This window comes from Artemia franciscana, chromosome 5 (genome assembly GCF_032884065.1).
Source record: "Artemia franciscana chromosome 5, ASM3288406v1, whole genome shotgun sequence".
Lineage (NCBI taxonomy): Eukaryota > Metazoa > Arthropoda > Branchiopoda > Anostraca > Artemiidae > Artemia > Artemia franciscana.
In genome coordinates this window covers 5,579,132-5,601,171 of record NC_088867.1, presented here as the reverse complement: position 1 = coordinate 5,601,171, position 22,040 = coordinate 5,579,132, and the positions used below count along the sequence as shown (strand labels likewise).

Below are 22,040 nucleotides of genomic sequence, written 5' to 3'. Positions count from 1 at the left end.
TTTTCTGTTAATAATTAGCACTGAAATGGAATGCATTTCAGCGGTAAATACCAGCTAAAAGTCCATTTGTTATTTTTTTCCTACCTCTAAATTAAAGTCAGTCGGATGCCTTTTGTTATAGTTTAAAACTCGTGATTTTGGACTTCATTACATATGTTATCATTGCCTCAGAATAAGTTTACAAGGAAATTTATTTGCTGTCTAAAATTTTGGTAGCTTTTCATACTTGTTTATTAACTGCAAATAATTAATGCAATACTTTTGTCCAAATTGTAAGGCCCAGAGGCAATTTAGTAAAAGTAGGACCACATTTTCCTCCGTCCCTGGTTGCTTCATTCAAACATGTAAGGATAGGCTTGTGCAGTTAAATAGCATCAATATCGTTGTGAGAGTGCACAACTCTATTCAAACATGCAAGGAAAAGCTAAATACAGTAAAATAGCAATGGTAATTTGTTTGCATAATTCTAATCAGATATTGCACCTGAGAAAAAAAGAAAAGAAAAAGTATTTACTGACATTTTGAATGCACAATAAAGGAAAGGCTCATAAAATCTGGGCTAGAAAGTGCTTATAGATTTGTTGGTCTTTAAAAAGGCTGTTGGGTAGGGGGACAGTTAAAAACACGTTTGGAAACCATTAACCACCAAAGCCTGTACGACCTTGACGCTTCAGAGCGTAAACAACATTCATTGCAGTTACAGTCTTTCTCTTGGCATGTTCTGTGTAGGTGACAGCATCGCAAATAACATTTTCTAGAAAAACTTTCAGAACACCTCTGGTTTCCTCGTAAATTAGGCCAGATATACGTTTGACACTACCACGGCGAGCCAGTTTTCTGATAGCTGGCTTTGTGATTCACTTAATGTTGTCACGAAGAACTTTGCAATGACGTTTTTTATTACAGAAACATTTAATAAAAATCGAATTCGTAGATGCTCTGTGATTTATGTTTTTTTTCTTCTGTACAGGTTACTTCGAAAGGTCATTATATTCTTTAGTACCGAGGGTGTCTGTACTGTTACTAGCTGACGATCACTTTAGTTTTGTTTTTTCCTTAACTATTTTATTTAGTTCAACTTTTTTTTGTCGCAAGAACTTTTCAACTTTTTTTCTCGCAAAGAGGCTGTGACATTTAACATTTTTCCTTATAAGATAAATCCAATGAGAGGTTAGCAAGGCTTCTGGCCCAACACATTCCGCTGATGAACTCCCGAACTAGCCTTCATAAAGTAGTAGATCAAAATCAAGTAGTTGTGAGTATCAAACCATGTCTAATTGTAGAAAAAGCGAAGACAGATAGTCCGAGTGAGTGAGAGGGAAATCTGGCATAAGCCCTTTTCAGGAGTGTATAAAAATGATGTCATTTCATTTGTTAATAGATAAGTTTATCTATCATCCGTCCATACGTCATTCCTAGGCAGAACTAAGGTAAATAGTCATAGAACTAAGGGATAAGAGATTGGACTGATTTTTTGGGATTGATTAATGAAGGATGACGCCAATTGGTGAGCAAACTAGAGTGTTCTTTATGCACTCTAATTGTTCATCCTTTGAAAATGCTACTAAAAGTTGTTTTTTCCAGCCTCTTAGTTTCGTCGGCTAAGATGAAAATAATTTTCAGTTCCATAGTAGTAGCACTGTATTTGAAATTTTATCAATCGATTTTATGTTCATCTAAAAGAATTTCCTAGACAAGACCTCTCTAGAAAGGTTTTAATCAGCCTACTAGCTTCAGTAAGCGCCAGTACTTTTTTGCACCACATGGCACTTTGTTTTGGCTCTGTGATAATGGGTATACTGAAAGTGGATACTCAAGAAATTATGCTTCTAATTAGCCCCTATTTGCTACCCTATGATTATCAAGTAGGCTGCTAGCGTCTGGAGAATTAAAAAAAAAGAGACATAGGGTGGTACTACCCAAAATACAAATTTATTTAAGCTGAAGAACTGTAAATCCTTGGTTAAGGGTTTTCAACTAAAACAATTCTATTGATGATTTTTTTTTCGATTTGAAGCTATTTTTGGGGAGGAGTTTCAGACCTCTTCTCAAATACTCTATACTTTTTTGTTGTGATTATAAAATATAACGACATTGGATCATGGCAAGGGATGCTGAATAATTTTTGATTGCGAATTTTTTTCATCCGTCAATCTCTTCAAATCCTTTTTTAGCCTTTTTTGGCTCGCTCCTGTAAACTCAGTTGTGCTAAAGGGCACCCTTTAGGGTGCGTTCGACAATTCCAAAGCTTAAGCAACAGAGCGTAATTTTCTTATGCGTCAATGTGAAAATTCTGTAAGTTTAAAAATGTGTGGTCAATGAGGTAATTCAATTTTTCTGTTAACGGTATTTGTAGTTCTGTGTGAGCTAAGAATCTATTCATACTGTTCTTGTCGTGATTGCCACCTCTAGTGATTTATCAATGCATCTAGTGATTTATTATGTTGCCAAAAAAACACTAAATCAGTAAAATCTATTGATTTAAAAAATGTGACTCGCATACATTCACTATTTCAACTATGTTCTTAAAGTACCTAGGACATCAATACAACAAGATTTTCCTGCATCCAAGACCCATCATGCTTAAAAACCGCGATTTTCGGAGATTTTTCATTGGTTTGCTTCAAACTTTAAAGTTACAAACAGTATCACATTTTGTCACTGTTGCCAGATTGAACTGTGAAAATTGATGAACAAACTAGTCGGTTATATCTGACAACGGGACAAATTCAAACATTAACAATCTGTTGATTTCCAAAGACAACTACACTTCAAAGGAAAAATACATCTTAAACTGTTAGGTGTTATGTGCTTTTAGCGTTTTTCTTTCTTTTTTTGGTGATTTTTCTATCGTGTTTCTTTCTTCTCCTTTTTTAATCTGGCATAAGGTACTACCAAAAACTACCAATAACTGTATAAGGAAGGTTTTTTTCATTAAAGAATTGAATTCATGATTTTCTTTCTTCTGAAGATTGTGTGGTTGTCTTTCTGTGGTTGTGTGTGTTTCCAATGAACCAGTTCTAACAATCAGATTTCACTATTCTAACCTTGAATAACTTGCAATTTTTAAGAAAATAATTATGGTAAACTGAATATTCAACTAACCAACCTTTACTTGGAAAACATAAAAATTGTCATTTTAAACGGGAGCTAAAAGGTGACAGGTGCGAATCCTGGGGGCAGATGAAAATATGCTCCCCCAAAAGTTCGAAGGTTGAACTATTTACTTGGACAGAGGGAGAAGAAGTACCAGTTGAGAAGTCCAAGTTCCCCCCCCCCAAAAAAAAAAGTATGTGTTCGCTTTCGGAAGACGAGGCAAAACCCTGTCTGATCTTTCTCTCCCTTTTTAGGTGCTAATTCCTCCCCTGAAATAGAGTTCATTGGATTTTTCAAATTTTTTGCTTAGCCTAAGCGTTCTGCAGGACCCAGACTAAAAACTGATCTACAAAATTATTCGAGAAATAATTGCTTCTTTTTATAACTACTTCCTAGACACTCGTAGCCTCTTAACCTTTAGCCAATTATTAAAGCCAATCAATATATGTAATAGAATGGTGTCTAAACTGCGTTTTAAAGTTGGTAAGCGTGATTAAATGTTTTTAAGTCACGCATATTACTATGTTCCTGAGCTTTAGGATTTTTATAGGATTTTATTTGTTTTATCGCTACTTAGATGCAAGTCCTACTTCGATTCTAAGACCTTTGGCAGTTCGTATTGTAAATTGTATAGGTTTTATGAGGAAAAAATGTGGTCAGCTCCTCCTCCTTAACATAAAATTCGGAGTCCTCCCTTACTCCTTCGTCATCCCCAGTGCATTTCTTGAGATTTTGTAGATAGGGTATTTTGACAATTTGGGTACGCACGTTATCTTTCCATTTATCCTCGCCCCCAACAAATAATTCAACTTACACTTGCCCCACTCCTCCTCAACACTTCCTGAATTTTTCACCTTGATGCTCCAAATCGCTCCCAAGATATTACGGATGCACTATTTTGATAACCTGGCAACATGTAATTTCTCTTGATCTATCTTGAACCTTACTGTGCATAGATTTAAGTGTAATTAGGGATTAAACTATGAAATTGTTTATATTATGATTTTAAGCCCTTAACTTACATCAATATAGTTAAAAGGATGCTGTCTAAACTGTGTTTGAAAGTTGATAAGCGTGATCAAATACTTTTAAATCAAGTGCTTTACTATGTAGATAAAGTGGATTAATTACAGGCCTGTTATTGGTCTGAAACCTATTTAGAATATGGGTATTTATCTGATCGGCCCTATTTGAAAACGCCTAGTCATCTTATTCCTTAATTTTTACTTTACTAATGTTTTCATTAATTGGCATATTCTCTTGTATAGTATGTTATATTATTTGATTTATTGTTTTATTGTTATCTAAACTCAATAGTCTATTAATATCTACTTGACCTGCCCCCGGCTACTCTGTGGATATTGTGTTTGCTTTTGGCTATTGTTTTCCTGAGTAATTAGCAATCATATAGGGACAAGTCTTCATTTTTTTTTTCTTTATTATCAATGAATAAAGCAGTTCTTTTCTTTCTTTTTCCGGATTTTTTTTTTCTTTAAAATTGCCTGACTTCTTTGTGTTATTTTATTTTTATTTTTGTGCGTATATATATATATATATATATATATATATATATATATATATATATATATATATATATATATATATATATATATATATATATATATATATATATATATAATATATATATATATGTATATATAATATATATATATCTATATCTATATATATATATATATATATATATATATATATATATATATATATATATATATATATATATATATATATATATATATATATATATATATATATATATATCCCCAAAGACTATAAAATCTTCACAATCACCCTCTAATATTGTGGATAAAACAAGACTTTGGATTTAAGAATAATAAAGTTTGTTCGAACCATGCCCCTCGCCCTCCCCCTAAAAATATTCAGACACTCTCGGAGGGTTAGTTAATCCCCTCGAAAAACTGAAACAATTAATGAACGAATAGATATTAAAAAAGAAAATAATAAAGCTTCATTTATTGGGTTTATTATCAACAAAACCTCTTAGATTATGCGAACAGGGAAAAAGTGAACTGAATATAAACAACAAAAGTAGAGTGACATTCTCATAGCATACACATTGTCTCTAGACAGGAGTGGATCCAGAGGGAGGGGGAAGGGGCACCCCATGCAAATAAGTTATGTATTGGACCGTGGGTCTAGAAACCCCCTAGAAAAGGTAATTTTGTGGATTCACGGGCAGTTAAACACCTATATCATCAACTAACAGCCTATTCCACAAACTCTCTGGGCTTTTTTGAGAAGGTGTTAATGCTGGAACAGAAAATAAAATATTCCTGTGATATTAAGCAAAAACTAAGTGGATTGCTTGTCCTTCGTAAGACTACTCCTTTTGTATTAATTATAAATATTAGCACAATTTTTCAAAGATTTGGTAATTTAAGTTTTGTTTCCTATCTAAGCTTTTAGTATTTCATGTTTATGCAGTCCTATGGTTTTAATGCTCCTATATAACACGAAAATTTTATTATTTTTCGGCATCTGAGATTCACTTTTATCTGTCTACCGAACTATGCTTCTGAAATTTGCTTTAGCTTTTTCAATCGTTGAAATGCACGTGAAAAGGCATGGAAAACATGCAAAATTGAAAAATGTTCTGAAATTTTTAAAGCAAGTTTAGATCGTTCTCTAAGAAACATTCTTTCATCAAATTTATTTTTTGAATTAACTCTGGATGCTGAGTCAATAGACTTGTTCGTACTTAAGAGTGCCACAAGAAAATTATCACAGGGAGGAGGAGCATTACAATAAGTTTTTTTATTGCGAGGATTCCAGGGGATGTATTACTTATTTCCCACATTTGATACATTTTCAGATAGTTTCTCGTTTCTGCGGATGGGGGGCATCATCCCCTTGTCTCTTCTCTAGTTTCCCTCATTACTCATGGTATTAGAAAATAAAGCTGAAAGGAAACAATAATAATGTATAGCGCCCCTAGGCCCAGGCCTAGGGGCGCACAATGCCAGGGGCCGCAATAAATTATCACTGAATGATTTTTTTTCTTTAAAAAAAGCTGGACCAATGTTATTTATCGTCAGAGTACCAGGTGAACTCCGCTGCCATGCAGTGTTTTCACAGAAAATGATTTTAAGGCAACACAGGAACTCCGTGGCCACCTATTAACTGTCAGGTGCCTCCCAAGAATGGCAGCTGAGAGTTCAGTATCACCTCTCTCTTTCATTACTTCTTGCTCGTCAGTTTTGTTTTTTTCAGTGCTTCCACTATCGCCGAACTTTCGGGGACTTCCCAGAAGATCTCGCAAAAACGAAGCGGCAAAAACGCTTGGGCCTTGGAGCGTTAAAGCTTTAAATCCGGTCCTTATTGTTGCCATACCGTTTAACCTTTAACAATTTATTGTGTTTCCAAATATTTTATACAAGATAGAGGTCTAAAATGTTAGCTTGAAAATGCTTTTTTTATATTTTAATTGAAGTAGATTGGAAAAATAACTGCATCTTCTCTTAGATTTTGAAAATTCTCTTTTATATATCTTTATTGAAGATTTATAGTAAAAAAAATCCTTGTCCCCCTGTATTTCTATAAAGTGGCTGCCCTTGTATCCGGGGCGTAAATTGCTGTAGGGCACGGGACAACTGCATCCCATACCTCAATTTACTCCTCCCCCTAAGCTGAAATTTAGTGTCTTTACAAATTTTGTCAAAACTAATATAGGCCTACATAATTCAAGCATCCACAGAAACAGATCAGTTTTCTTTAATATATTTGCTTTTAGTGTAGTATATGGCTCTTTTTTTATTTTTCACTTGGTCATTTTCACTTAACTTGGGAAACTCAGCTCCTACCCCCCCCCCCCCAGGATTTTAACGAATTTACGCACTACCTTCTAAGTGCCAATTTTATTGTGCTCTGAAAAGTCAATAATCTGGACTCTTTTTATATGGATTATTGAAGTGTGACGGAAGTGTTTTGCTTCAATTCTTACTTGTAATAACACAACAGCAATTAAGTTTGTTTACGCCTCAATAATCACTGGATATAGTGATTAAAGGAAAGATAAGGTTTTTGTAGGTTTGGACTACTAAACAAAATCTTTGGTGAAATGGAATATTGAGTTGTTTGTGTGGTGTCACTAGAATGCTCAAAGCTCGTATTGGACGTCTCGACCCTGCTGAGACAATCCCCGAAATCTGTTTGCTAAGCTGTTTTCGCATCGAGAATGAGTAGTATAATATAGATCATGAGTATTAAAGTGTGATTGGACGAACCTTGTTCTGCTGATCCTCCCTTTGAGAACGACTTAGCAAGAATTTGTTTTTATTATGACTTCAAACATATGAAAATGCCAGATGTGACCTTTTAGACGTAAAAGTGAGGTTGTATGTATTATTTTCTAGGCTCAAACAAAGGAATAGTTTTTAAATATTTGCTCTATTTTTCTTAGTTTGATATTGGTCACTGCCACAAGTCACTTAAATAAGGTTCATCTTTAATTAAAAAACTTTCTATCACAAGCCCCGAAGGGCTGAATTCGAATTTTGGAGTCAATAAATAAAAACAGAACAAACAAAAATGCATAAAAAGAAAACAAAACTAAAAGACTGGAAAAAGGGAAAAACATCATTTAGTCATTATTTAAACATTATTAAAAACATGATTAGTCATTATTTGAACTAAATTATTCATAACATTTAAAAAGATAGGATACCAGGTTTGAAACCCCCCAGTTTTGCGTGACTCGTAATAAAGTAACAAAATAGCATACAAAAAAATTTTTGATGCGTTTTGTAAAGTTTTTTTTTTAAACATCACTACTTTCTTTTCTTCTGGGAACTTCATATCATCTTAATAATAATAATAATAATAATAATAATAATTTATTTATAACCCACATCATAACAAGTTATGGCACTTGTGGAGTAACAAAAAGAAAAAAATGAAATACACTACAAATAGAAAAAACACTACGCTACAATGAGATTAACCGAACAGACAGACCAGAGGATGATGAGGCGATAAACGATAAAAAGCTGATTCCGACAACCTTCCATGCAGGAGAGCCAACTTTGCACTTATGTCAGGGACATCAAACTTACGAATTGTCTTCCCACTGCTATACCAAGGGGGGAGATAAAGTAAAAATTTACAATATCTGAAATAAAAAGTCTGAATCTGATTAACATCTTTTTTCTTTAGAAAGGGGATAAAGACCAGAAAGATAAAGGACAGAATGATCACAGAATGTAGCATATAGTCTACCGAGTGCACCTCTATTATAGTTCCCTCGATTAGCAACTATCTTAGAATAGCCCATTTGAATTTTCTTTTGAACATCACGAAGATCACGAATTGAATTCGTAACAGTAATACCCAACCACCGAAAGGCGGAAACAAAGGGTATAGAAAATCCTCACAATAAATAAATAAGTAAACCAAAACTCACATTCTACAAAAAGCAGTTCCTTAATGGTTTTTTCTAAATATACGGTGGTTTCCAATAATCTTAATATCGCTAGTTAGACTATTCCATTTCTGTGTGCCTCTATACAAAATTGAATAAAAAAACAAGTGTTTTTAACTGAAAGTAAAGAGCGACATTAAAACTTAAAACGAACAGAAATTACTCCGTATATGCAAGGGCTCCTCAACGCCCCGCTCTTTACGCTAAAGTTTGACTCTTTCTCTCGACTCTACTTTTTAAGACAGTAAAAAACTTTAGCATAAAGAGCGGGGCGTTGAGGAGGGATTTTCTAAAATAAGACAATTTTTTTCAGGCTCGTAACTTTTGATGGGTTGGACTAAATTCGATGAAACTTATATATTTAAAATCAGCATTAAAATATGATTCTTTTGATGCAACTATTGGTATCGAAACTCCTTTTTTTAGAGTTTCGGTTGCTATTGAGCCGGGTCGCTGCTTACTACAGTTCGTTACCACGAACCGTTTGATATAAAAAATATGAAAGGAAAAAAGAAACTCTAGATACACGTAAAACAACACTGCCACTTTATCCTGAGAATTAACAGTAGACCTAATTCACAATAAATTTCTAATTCTAGTTTTAATTCCTAATTCTGGACGACTTATACGGACAAATATTGAAATTTGGAACAAGGGGTAGTATATAGCTATGATAAGCAGGATTGTCATTATGTTTCTTTTTTTCCTTTTCCCTAAAAAATAGGATACGTAGCTTGCTTTGTTGAAAAATGAGAAAGAGAGAGAGAGAGAGAGAGAGAGAGAGAGAGAGAGAGAGAGAGAGAGAGAGAGAGAGAGAGAGAGAGAGTGAGGTATATGGTAGGCAGCTATTTAAATATTACCTGAAATTCAGGTTTTCAATATAGATTTGTGATGGAAAATTTATGACGGTAAGGGAGTGTCATCAGACCCTGCAAGATTGAAAAAAGCTTGTATTTTGCTGAAAGTAATTTTTTTTTTTGACTGATTAGACTCTTAAACCTTTTGCTTAATCTGGGAATTGAACCCTATCCACCCATACGGTCATTTATCTCTACCAAAATTTGGTTGACCGCACATTGTTTTGCTTATCCTCTCATTGAGAACAGCTTAGTGAACGTTTTTTTTTTTCAATTATATCTGTATCATGAAAATGTAAGATGCGTCCTTTAGGTTTGTCAAGGGGATGTATGTCTTATATGTGTTTTTCTTCAAATACGGCACTAGCCTTCTTTCCTATTAGCTTTTTTTCCATCTCCTTTGCCACCACTCCGTCTCATAATATAGGCAAGGGTATGTTTAACTGCTTCCTGGGCTAGGACTGGGTTACCAAGATTTAATTATGTCTGTCAACATTAAACACTCAAGAATTCACTTAGTACTCATGTGCAGACGGGAGTGTAAGGATGTAGTGCCATTATCTGGATTGCGGACTAGGCAAATTTCAAAGATTGCACGCAATCTGTTTCTTTTTACTTCTAAAAAGCACTGATGAGTGATTCAAATGGGCATTTTTGTTGAATTAGGTGGCTGATTAATTCACTTAAACGACCCTCCCGTTTGTACAAGCTTTATGGCACTCTCATCTATTATGATCTATATTTCTTAGAAAGAAATGGAATTTTACGTCAGTACTGACCTTGTGAGAAAAATTTAGGATCTCCACATACCCTGGTATCAAGGATCTCTGAGACTTGTTTGGTTCATGCTGAGCCCCACTGGGTTTATTCTCAATGACCAAACTTCCTTAACCCATTGATTGGCTCGAAATTAAAATTGTTCAGCAGTTTTTCTTTAGTTTTTCTTCGTGCCTCTTGCAGCATCTAACAGAATTTCATCATACCCACCTCCTCCTCCCCCTTTCTACAGGTTTATGATATAGTACTAGGACTGTAATTCAATAATTCAGCTATATTTCAACCCAGTGGAATAACCCAGAAGAAATTAAACACATTTCTTTCTATTTTTTTATTCGAAATATTTTTATTGTACAAAATAAATGTGCATTTGTAGCAATTTTAATTTAGATTGTTTTAAAAAGCAGATTTTCATCTTTTTTATTTATAAATAAATAACAGCCAATAGTAAACTATTGGCTCTTTGGGCTCTTTGCAATTTCTTTCTAGGACGACCACTAAATGCAGGCGAGAAAATCGAATATCAGCAAGAGTTCCGTTTTGCTGCCATAAAAAAAAAAAAAAAGTTCATCTTTTTTATCTTATTTGAGTTTCCCTTGGTGCTGTAATTTTAATTGAGTGGGCTACATGACCTGAAGCTTTTAAAGCAGACCAGCAGTAAAAAATAATTGAAATTCTTGCGCAAACAATCAAAATAACCATATTTTTTCTTCCAATTGTTATTGTTTAGCCCCTTTAAGTTGGTCTGCTTACCCTTAAAGGTGTCTTCAGATTGCTTTTGCCTCTGTCTATATAGCCCGTAAGTCTAAGCAAATCAGATACATCACAATTTGTTGCTCAACTTTCAAAGGCATCGAATTGTGAAAAATTGAAATCGTCACGTTGTAATTTTGTTGTTTTTATAGGACCTATTTATCTTGCTTGACTTGCTTGGAACGAATAACCCGACATTCTATTCCTATTTTGATAGTTCTGATAGTTCATACCAGCGATTAGCATTTATTGAAGATAAACTCAGAGGCTATAGAGCTATTCCCCAAAATGTCAGCCGAAGGAAGTTTTTTAGCAAAAAAAGAACTTTTGCTGCTATTGAAGACGACCATATTCCATTCTTACAGAGAGGTATTTTAAGTATTTTTTTTTTACTTTTCTATTCTGTGCTATTGTGTCTGTGAAAAATGATTAAAGGACTCTAGTTTTTCTAAATTTTCGGATTAAATTTTTTTTGGCTTTTTTTATTGCCAACTTTGAATCTTGAAGGAATCGGACAACTTTCTTGGACATCAAGGTTCAAATTTTAGAAAAGCTTTACTTATACTTGTTTCTCGGCCAAAACTTTATCTGGGAAAATGGGAGGCCTGGGTTTAAGTCCTCATTCTTCAAAGAGGGGGAAGTTGCTTTAAAACACCTAATAAATAACAACAGATGAAAATCTACTTTTCAAAAAATGTAAACTAAAATTTGTTACATGTACGCATAATTTTTTTTTAATTAAAATTCTATAAATAGTATAAAAAAACAGAAAGAAATGTATTTTGTTCCTTGTTCAAATGAGCAAAAACTGTAATAATGGCCATTAGGTTTATGAAACAGCGTTGAAGCTATAAATACTAATAAGTTTTTATTTGTAAAAAATAAAAAATTTGGCCTTGTTGTTTTTTCTAAGAGAGCGAAAATCGTCGTGATGATTAACAACATTATGAAACAACTTTGATTGCCAACAATTGAAAATCTACTTTATTTTAAATAAATTGAATTGATAAAAGCTAAAAAGAAAAAAAAGGGAAAAAGTGCGCTTTGTTCTATTTGCAAAGAAGCAAAAATTGTTTTCATAATTATCAGTGTGAAGAAAAAACTTTCAATGCTAACATCAGGGGCATGGCACCAGCATTCTATTGGGGGAGGCAAGAGGGGTCCATATCTGGATAGTCAAGGGGCGTAGATTATATAATAATTGTTTCGCCGAATTATTGGGGGGCTCTCCCCGCCCGAAATGACACTAACATCTGGAAAACTTGTCGTTTTTAAATAAAGTAGTATTTTTAAATAATGTAGCGTTTTTAGCGTTTTTTAACGGTTGTAGCGTTTCTTGGTTTCTTAATGTTTTTTAACGGTTTTAGCGTTTCTTAGTTTCTTAACGTTTTTAGCGTTTTAACTATTGTAGCATATTATACATTAGAATATGCTAAGAATATTGTTTTGACTTGCTGTTTTTCAAGGTATGAAAAACGCAGTGGTGATTATCAGTATGATAAAATAATTTTTATTACCAACAGATGAAAATCTATTTTTTTTTTTTTAGTCGGGATTAAAATATGCTAAAAGTAAAAGATAGGGAAAGGTGTGTGTTGTTGCTTTTCCAAATGACGTTACATGGCGTTTGTAATAACGATAGTCAAATGAAGAGCTGTATTAAGGATTTTTGCTTGAGGTGGGAGGGGGGCTTAAGGGTCTCTGAGAGTATTTTAAGATCGTTTTACGAGTCGGAGAGACACTGCGGGTGTAGGCAGACGGGGGGTGTCAATCACGATAACCTCCCCCTCCCCTTCCCCTCTCATGGTATGCCCCTGGTATATTAGACGGAAAATCAACCAATTTTGGTTGCCAAAAGACGAAATTCTACTTTTATTTTTCATGATATGCATTTAAAATATGCTACAAATAAAAAAAGAATAAATGAAAAAGTTTACTTTGTTAATACTTCAAAAAGACCAAATATTTTCTAAATTGGAAATGCTATAACTAAAAAAAATATGCTACAAATAAAAAAAAAGAATAAATGAAAAAGTTTACTTTGTTACTACTTCAAAAAGACCAATTATTTTCTAAATTGGAAATGCTATAACTAAAAAAAAATTAAAAAGATGTAAATAGCAAAAATTGCAGGGATGATCATCACCATCATGAAACAACAGGTACTTATATGTTATATCGTCTATGTTAGGTTCTTCATCTAAGTAGAACCTGTTTCTCTGACTAATTCTAATGAAATATCACGACATATGGCAAAAATATAATACTTTAGAAACGAATTTGGGCTATGTATTTGCACATTAGGGGGGTGCGGGGGAGCATAGCGGGTCTGCATTCAAAATATGTTAGGTATAATTACTCTGTACATATGAAATAAGAATTACTTTCTAACTTATCACTGTCCAAATACTCTACTCCTCCCCCCCAATGTGCGAATAGATAGCCCAAATTTATATATTTCATATCTATTTTGTCACTTGTTTTTGTTTGCTTCACGCTAAACTGAAAGAAACAAACGAAAAAGACGGTTCTACAGTGCGTCAATGGATGAAGAACTTAACGCTAGGAAACTATCAGCTAATAAAGAGGGTACTTCTAGCTCACAAAAAATTCTTCTTACGCTATCAACTGAATTTTATTGTCGCTGAAAATACAAAAAGGGTTTATTATTATAGTTAATTTGTTTTATACAAAGCAATAAAATATAATTTTTTTTTCTACGTTTTATGAATTAATATAATTTCGGGCCCTGAAATTGGAAATAAAATATTTTTCTCATGCTAACACTGTTTATATATTTGTCACAAGACAGTATCCGGGATTTTTTTGGTAGGGGGGGGGGTAAGTTTTATTACGTAGGAACTTTGGGACTAACCATTATCGCGTATTACTGTATTTTTTAATTTAGCATGAAATTTATTATAATAATAAATTTCGTAAGATTATAGTAAAAAATTATTGCAGTAATTTCTTAACAGGAATCTTTTCTATTATACGTATACCAATATTTAAAATCTGTTAGGACAAAGTTAACATACTACTCGATTCCTTTTTGTATGTTCTCTCCAAATATACTAATCAATTCACTTGCAAATTCACCCCCTCCCTCCTGATGGCCCTATATATAGTCCTAATAAAATATTTATCCTCATCGTCAATGCAGTCTTGCGTTGTATCTCCAATACATTGGTCATATAATAAACTGATTTGCATTGTATCTCCCATGTAATTGAGTACGTAATTTACCAAAAATATCACCTGAAACTATTTTAAAAAAATGGGTGATAATAGAAGGAAACATGATAATCGGATTAAGTAACGTTCGAGTTATAAAGTAATATAATATAATATGATATTATGTAATATATGTCATTTATAATATAATATTATGAAGGAAGGGTCTCAGGATACATTTTAAATAGTAGTCTACGTATAACCAGGGGAGTCATTTCAGTGATGGGGGGAACAGTTGCCTCCCAATAAATTGGAGAAAATAACTATTATATAGCCCATGCCCCTTGATTATCCGGATATGGGTCCCTGTTTCCCTGTGTATCATGGAAAACATCAGTTTTCGTTTTTTGATTTATTCGAATTTCTCATTTTTCGGAAAAAAATTTAAAATATTATGCAAAAGTATTGATGTTAGAAAGTTAGTTGACAAAAATGATATTACTGCCATCTAAATTCTATACTGAATGCAAGGTAGATTGCAGTAGTGAATCGGTCTTCCTCAATTTTTGAAATGAGTCACTAAAAAAGCGCAGCATTAATGTACTGCTTCCACTATCTTAGAATTTTCTGGGGGGTCCTTTTACTTTCCCCAAAATATTGAATTTTCCCTGAAATCTCCCCCCCCCCCAAAAAAAATAGCAATAATATAGAACACAATTTGTATTTTGCGTTGCTGTACGTGGAATTATGGACTTTAATTTTTAGGGAGATTTCCGAGAAACCAAATTTCATTCGCTAAGGGAAGCAGAGGAAAGATTGAGGAAACTAGAAACACTGTGGGTTTATAACACCAAATAAAGCCTATTTGAAATAAAAAAAAAAATCGAGAAAATTTTGTCCTCATGTAGAACCCTAGAAAGAACTACCTAGAACTACCCTAGAAAGAGCTTTGAATGGTATATTCACAATATAACATTCAAGTATATTGAATATATAAATATTCAAGGTATGTTTCTTTTCGGCTAAAGTTAGCTATAGGATAGAAATACCCTCCTTAATTACCTCCTTATTTGCTGATGCCTGCAGCTGTCTCGAACTCTGATATAACATTTGTTTTCATGTGATTGAACACCCACCCCCCAACCACCCGAAAAAAAAACGATGCATGCGTGGTAGATTATGCCCATAGGTTATTTTTGAATTAAATTTAAAAAAAAATTGCAACTCTGGACAAGTATGCTTTCAATTTTTTTACGTTTTCCTCTCATTTGAAAAAAAAAATCGTGTTTTTCTATAATTGATTATTTAATAATCCCTACTTGTGTACTGGTGAAAATGCACTGTTGACTTTCGTTATTTGATAGATATTGGAAGAAACTGATTTTTTTTTTTTTATTATTTTTTTTTTTCAGAAGTTTTTTGGGGTTGTAATCATAGCTATATGAATTATAGCTTATTTAAACGTAAATATTTGTTGAAATCTATTAATGTTTTTGCAGCTAATTTTTTTTATTTTAATCATTTAAAATATGGAGTTTTTTCTCCTTATTTTTATCACTTTTGATATCGCTTCAGGTTTATCTATTATAATAACAGTAATAGCAAGTTAGATGACAGACATAATGATACATTTATATTTTGATGTAAAGTCTAACTTTAGAGTCTTCATTTTTTTGTCACTTCATTATTTTTTTGGTTGAAAGGGGGGGGGGGGAGCGTGATATTTCCTTCTGTTGAAGTGAAAGATTAGCATGTGGTGGTCTGAAAAATTTCCGACCTCCATGTGAAGATGGCAGAACTCGTCAATAAAAGTCAGGGAATGTAGTTGTGCATCTTTTGTCAGCAGTATATCAAAGTTTCAGCCATTTTGGACGCGCAATTTTTATTTGACAGTTTGAGTAGGTCGATGTATCGAGTATCGAGCTGTCATAAAATATTTGCTTTTGAAAGAAAATACGCCTGGGCAAATCAAAGACGAGTTAGACTCTTTGTACGGGCACTCTTCACTGTCATTTGCCGCAGCGAAATTTTGGACAGCTGAATTAAAACGTGACCGCAAAAGTTTGGGAGATGATGAGTGCCTGGGATGTCGAACAACCGTAACTACTGACGAAAACATCGCTAAAGTTCACCAAATGATTTTCGACGAGATAGCAAAGGCAATGAAAATGTCCAAAAACGGGTTTTTCACATATTAAATCAAGATCTAGGTATGAGAAATCTCTCCCTCGGTAGGGTGCCGCGTTTGCTAGCGTCAGACCAAAAACGTGTTCGAATGAACGTTCGCAATGCTCAGTCGAACAGTCAAAACAGTGGACTGTAAAGTGGGAATCTGTTCCAGAAAAAGCAAAATCTGTTTTTTCGACTGGGAAAGGGATGGCAACTGTTTTTGGGATAGTCCTGGAGTTATACTAATCGATTTTCGTCAAAAAGGGAAAACCATTGCAGGAGAGTACTACGCATCTTTACCTGACAAGATGAAGGCAGAAATTTCGGATAAGCTGCCTCACTTGCAGAAAAAGAAAATCTTGTTTCATCAAGACAACGCCCCGTCTCATACCTCAAGAGTTGCCATGGCGAAAATTCATGAATTACAGGTTTAACTGCTTGACCATCCACCTTATTTACCGGATCTAGCCCCAAGCAACTTCTTTCTGTTTTGGCAGCATCGAGACAGAAACCTTGCATTAATTAAAAACTACCAGGGATGCTAATCTTTTATTGAATACCTTTATATCTTTTATTGAAAAAAAAAATTAGAAAAACTACACAAAAGTTTCTTTGTGTAAATCAGGCTATGGGACGTATACGTTTCCAAAAGGGGGAGGGGGCCTGAATATCTTTTTTTCTAAAATTCCTTTCATCATACGATGCTCGTCTGCTGGTGCTGCATATTAAAACTGATAGCAATAGATAAAGAGTATGTGCTGGTACCGCTTATTTGTGAACATAAAATTTCTAATTTGTTTGAAAAATATACATGCATTGTTCGGATTCCCTTTATCCTGCTTGCAGCGGACTTTTCGTTACATCATACTGATGCAAAGTACACACAAATTAGAATTGAAAATTACACCCAAATTAGACAACTTGATGCAGAGTCACACAAGTAGTGCTGGCGCTACTTGTGCCACACAAGTGCCACATCATGCTACTTGTGCCGCACAAGTGCCACATCATATGACTTGTGTCACACAAGTAGCGCTGGCGCTACGCAACTAATAACAGGAATATTCCTCCGCACAATTATGTCAATTCTTTTTTTTTGGAACTGGTTAAAAAGATATTCTGAAAGGCGAAAATAGGAAGAAGTCAGCATGTATAGAGGCAGTTCTATATTTATAGGTTAGTATTTGAATCCAAAACGCGAGATATAGGAATTTATCAGTGCTCTCTAGTCGGTTCAGTTTCAGTTAATTTATTTAAATATAGGATTTAAATCTTAAAACAAATAAATGATCTCTGAAGCTGATCCCTCCCCTCTATTGACTTTTTTGACTAACTTACAACCGATTTTACCTATCTACCTACAATACGAATATTATTATTATAATTACTAAGTCTTATTTTCTTTTTCAATGATTTCTTTTCATATTTTTCAATGACAACACAACTTCTTGTTTTCAATGATTTCTCGTTTTTCAGTAATTCTGTTTCTGTCCTGTTTGCAGATGTAGAGGGTGTATCCATATCCATTTTGAAATTTTTAAAACAAGAAATTCTCTATTGAACTGATAGATTTTAGGAAGTGAAAGACCTTTACCTATCAGGGGAATCACTTTGACCTGAGCAAACGTGGTGAAACAGAAAGCATAGTACATTTTTCGCAATTTTCTATTAAATAGGCTCACCTATTTACTTAAGGATAAGGTTTCGAAGGCGGTATATTTGTATAAATACTAATATGAAAATATTAGGAAGTATTATGGACTCCTGTTGTTCACGTTTTTTATATTAAAAATGAGGATCGGTTAATAAAACAAATATATATATATATATATATATATATATATATATATATATATATATATATATATATATATATATATATATATATATAATACTAGCTGTTGGGGTGGCGCTTCGCGCCACCCCAACACCTAGTTGGTGGGGGCGCTTCGCGCCCCCCAAGCCCCCCCGCGCGCGTAAGTCGTTACGCGCCATATTAGTTACGCGCCATTGTAGTTGTGTCCCTATGTCCCACCTGTGAATATAGATAGATATATATATATATATATATATATATATATATATATATATATATATATGTTTTTAACTACGTAAAACTTGCGAATATACAACATTCTTTGCTGTCCCATTGTCTGTGCATATAAATAGATTGTCAGGTTTACCGACTCTTGAACATGCAACATATAATGGTCCATGGGAAAACAATCCGTATTCAGATCTATACCTCATGATTCTAATGATTGCCCTTGAGCTTTGTTGATGGTGATTGCTAATCGACCATTCCCTGAGTCGCCATCGTCATTTATATATCCCCCTGTGCACCCCGGCGTCCCCTTTGTAGTTATGTCCCTGTGTCCCGGTCGTCATTTATATTCCCTGTGTCCCGGTCGTCATTTGTGTCCCGGTGTTCCAGTCTGTGATTTCTCTTTGAGTGTCCCGGGCGTCATTTATATTCCTTGTGTCCCGGTGTCCCGGTCGTCATTTATATCCCCCTGTGCCCCCCGACGTCCCCATTGTAGTTGTGTCCCTGTGTCCCGGTCGTCATTTATATTCCCTGTGTCCCGGTCGTCATTTGTATCCCGGTGTCCCGGTCTGTATATACATTCGTTTTTTAGTTTTGTTTTTCTCCTTTATTTTTTTCCTTTTTTCTTTTTTTTCTTTTTTAGTTTATTTAGATTTTTAGATTTTTTAGTTTTTTTATTAGTTTTTAGTTTTTTTGTAGTTTTTACCATTTTTTTAGTTTTTTTAGTTTTTTTTTTTACTTATGTCCTGGTCGTCATTTATACTCCCTGTGTCCCGGTCGTCATTTGTGTCTCGGTGCTTTGTTGATTGCTAATTTATATTATATTTATATTTATATTTTTTATATTCATTAATATTTTTTTAGTTTTCTTTTTCTCTTATTTTTCAGTTTTTTCCTTTTTTTTAGTTTTTTCTTTTTTAGTTTTTAGTTTTTTTTTGTTTTTTACCTTTTTTTAGTTTTTTTAGTTTTTTTAGTTTTTTAGCTTTTTTAGTTTTTTTATTAGTTTTTAGTTTTTTTTTAGTTTTTGCCTTTTTTTAGTTTTTTCAGTTTTTTTTAGTTTTTAGTTTTTTACCTTTTTTAGTTTTTTTTTAGTTTTTTAGCTTTTTTAGTTTTTTTTCTTTTTAGTTTTTTTTGTAGTTTTTACCTTTTTTAGTTTTTTTTCTTCTTTTGTATTAGTGTGAAATAATTCAGACGTCATATGCGGACAAACACGACGTCACTCGACAGACAGACAGACAGACATAACCCACAAACAACTTATTTTTATATATATTTATTCATATTTTTTTAGTTTTCTTTTTCTCTTTTATTTTTCAGTTTTTTCCTTTTTTTTAGTTTTTTTCTTTTTTAGTTTTTAGTTTTTTTTAGTTTTTTACCTTTTTTTAGTTTTTTTTAGTTTTTTTAGTTTTTTAGCTTTTTTAGTTTTTTTATTAGTTTTTATTTTTTTGTAGTTTTTGCCTTTTTTTATTTTTTTCAGTTTTTTTTAGTTATTAGATTTTTACCTTTTTTTAGTTTTTTTTAGTTTTTTAGCTTTTTTAGTTTTTTTTTCTTTTTAGTTTTTTTTGTAGTTTTTACCTTTTTTAGTTTTTTTCTTCTTTTGTATTAGTGTGAAATAATTCAGACGTCATATGCGAACAAACATGACGTCACCTGATCCATCCACAGATCCACACACAGACAACTTATTTTTATATATATTTATATATATTTATTCATATTTTTTTAGTTTTCTTTTTCTCTTTTATTTTTCAGTTTTTTCCTTTTTTTTAGTTTTTTTCTTTTTTAGTTTTTAGTTTTTTTTAGTTTTTTACCTTTTTTTAGTTTTTTTTAGTTTTTTTAGTTTTTTAGCTTTTTTAGTTTTTTTATTAGTTTTTATTTTTTTTGTAGTTTTTGCCTTTTTTTATTTTTTTCAGTTTTTTTTAGTTATTAGATTTTTACCTTTTTTTAGTTTTTTTTAGTTTTTTAGCTTTTTTAGTTTTTTTTTCTTTTTAGTTTTTTTTGTAGTTTTTACCTTTTTTAGTTTTTTTCTTCTTTTGTATTAGTGTGAAATAATTCAGACGTCATATGCGAACAAACATGACGTCACCTGATCCATCCACAGATCCACACACAGACAACTTATTTTTATATATATAGATATATATATATATAATATATATATATATATATATATATATATATATATAATATATATATATATATATATATATATATATACAAATATATATATATATATATATATATATATATATATATATATATATATATATATATATATATATATATATATATATATATATATATATATATATATAGTCAAGGTAGAAAACGAAGTTGAAACTTAAAATGAGCAACAATTTTGAAGTTACTTAACAATTTTTTCTTCCAATTATTGGGGGGCAATTGCCCCCACCCCTGCCCTCCCCCTTAACGACGCCACTGTGTACACTGTTAAAAAGGTGGAAAGAAAATTATGTGTCTGTTTTAGTCCTCTACTGGTATATACTTTAGGGAAACCGCCTCCGAATCTCCTTTCAGTCCAATTTTGAATGAGATTCTTCTTTAGCTATGGTTTTTTTTTTTTTTTTTTCATTGAGGGTTATCACTAGCCCTTGGAAGAGAATTATTCCTCAAATGGGGACAACTTGGGGAGATAAGAGAACAGAGCTACTTCTAAGGAGTTTCTTTTGGTAACAGAGTCCCAATCATATAAATAAAACAAAATCCTTAAATTATCACAGAATAAATGTGTAAAAAATATTTATTCTAATATAAGATAATCTGGAGGGGATCGTTTTGTATTAATCCTATGATTATCTGGGGTCTTTTATTTTACTTTATTTCTATAGTTTATCATGTATTTTTCTTTTAGTCCTAAAAGTAAACAAATTTTAGGTGGTCAAAAATTCTATTTTTTTTCTTTATTTTTCTTTTTCTTTTTTTTTGCGTAAAATATTTCTATTTTTTCCTGTAACTCTTTGTTGTTGTTTTTATTTTTTTCTCTTCTCCTGTGAAACACATTTAATGGGATCCTTATGGAACCTATGAGATCACTCTAGTTTGCTTTGTAATTCATTTTCCATTAATCCTTAATCAATCATTTCTACGAGTTCTTCATTTTATTTTGTTATTTTTTTCTTATTATTTCTATATTATCTTGTTATCCTTCTTAATATCTTATTTTTTCTAACTCTTACGAGTCCCTCGCGTTTTGTTTTATACTACCTTGAGTTAATTTTTATACTCACTTTTGTGAGTGTTTTTGAATTTTTTTTCTGCCTTTTTTTTTATTGAAGTATCTAAATAACTTCGAAGACCACACTGCCTTTCCATGACGAAAGTAAAACAGTTCAAAATAGGGATGAAACCTTTTAATTGACAGTGAATAGATGTGAAAACTATTTAACTGGATATTTCGAACACATACACAGTGTTCATCATCAGCAGTAAAACTAAAAAGTAAAATACTTTTTATGTGTTCACACATATGAACAATGTATATGTGTTCGAAATATCCAGTTAGATAATTTTTATATCTATTTACTGTCAATTAAAAGGTTACATCCCTATTTTGAACTGTTTCACTTTTGAAGTATCTCTTTGAAATCAGTATACATTTGTTTCCATTTTTTTAATGGTTCCTTAAACGAGGATTCTGCGAGCCCTTGTTTTTTCTTTTGTAAAGTATTAGGTCTTTCTTTTCCACTACCATGCT

At 32.6% G+C, this 22,040-nt stretch overlaps 1 protein-coding gene across 2 annotated transcripts in view; it reads left to right on the top strand.

The window, feature by feature from the left end:
• The window catches only part of LOC136026921 (glutaminyl-peptide cyclotransferase-like), a 105,114-nt gene that overhangs the window by 70,927 nt on the left and 12,147 nt on the right, over positions 1–22,040 (top strand). For both annotated transcript variants that reach the window (XM_065703755.1, XM_065703756.1), the window contains exon 6: positions 11,091–11,307. In XM_065703755.1, coding sequence (XP_065559827.1) covers positions 11,091–11,307 — 217 coding nt within the window. The remainder of the gene's footprint in view (positions 1–11,090; positions 11,308–22,040) is intronic.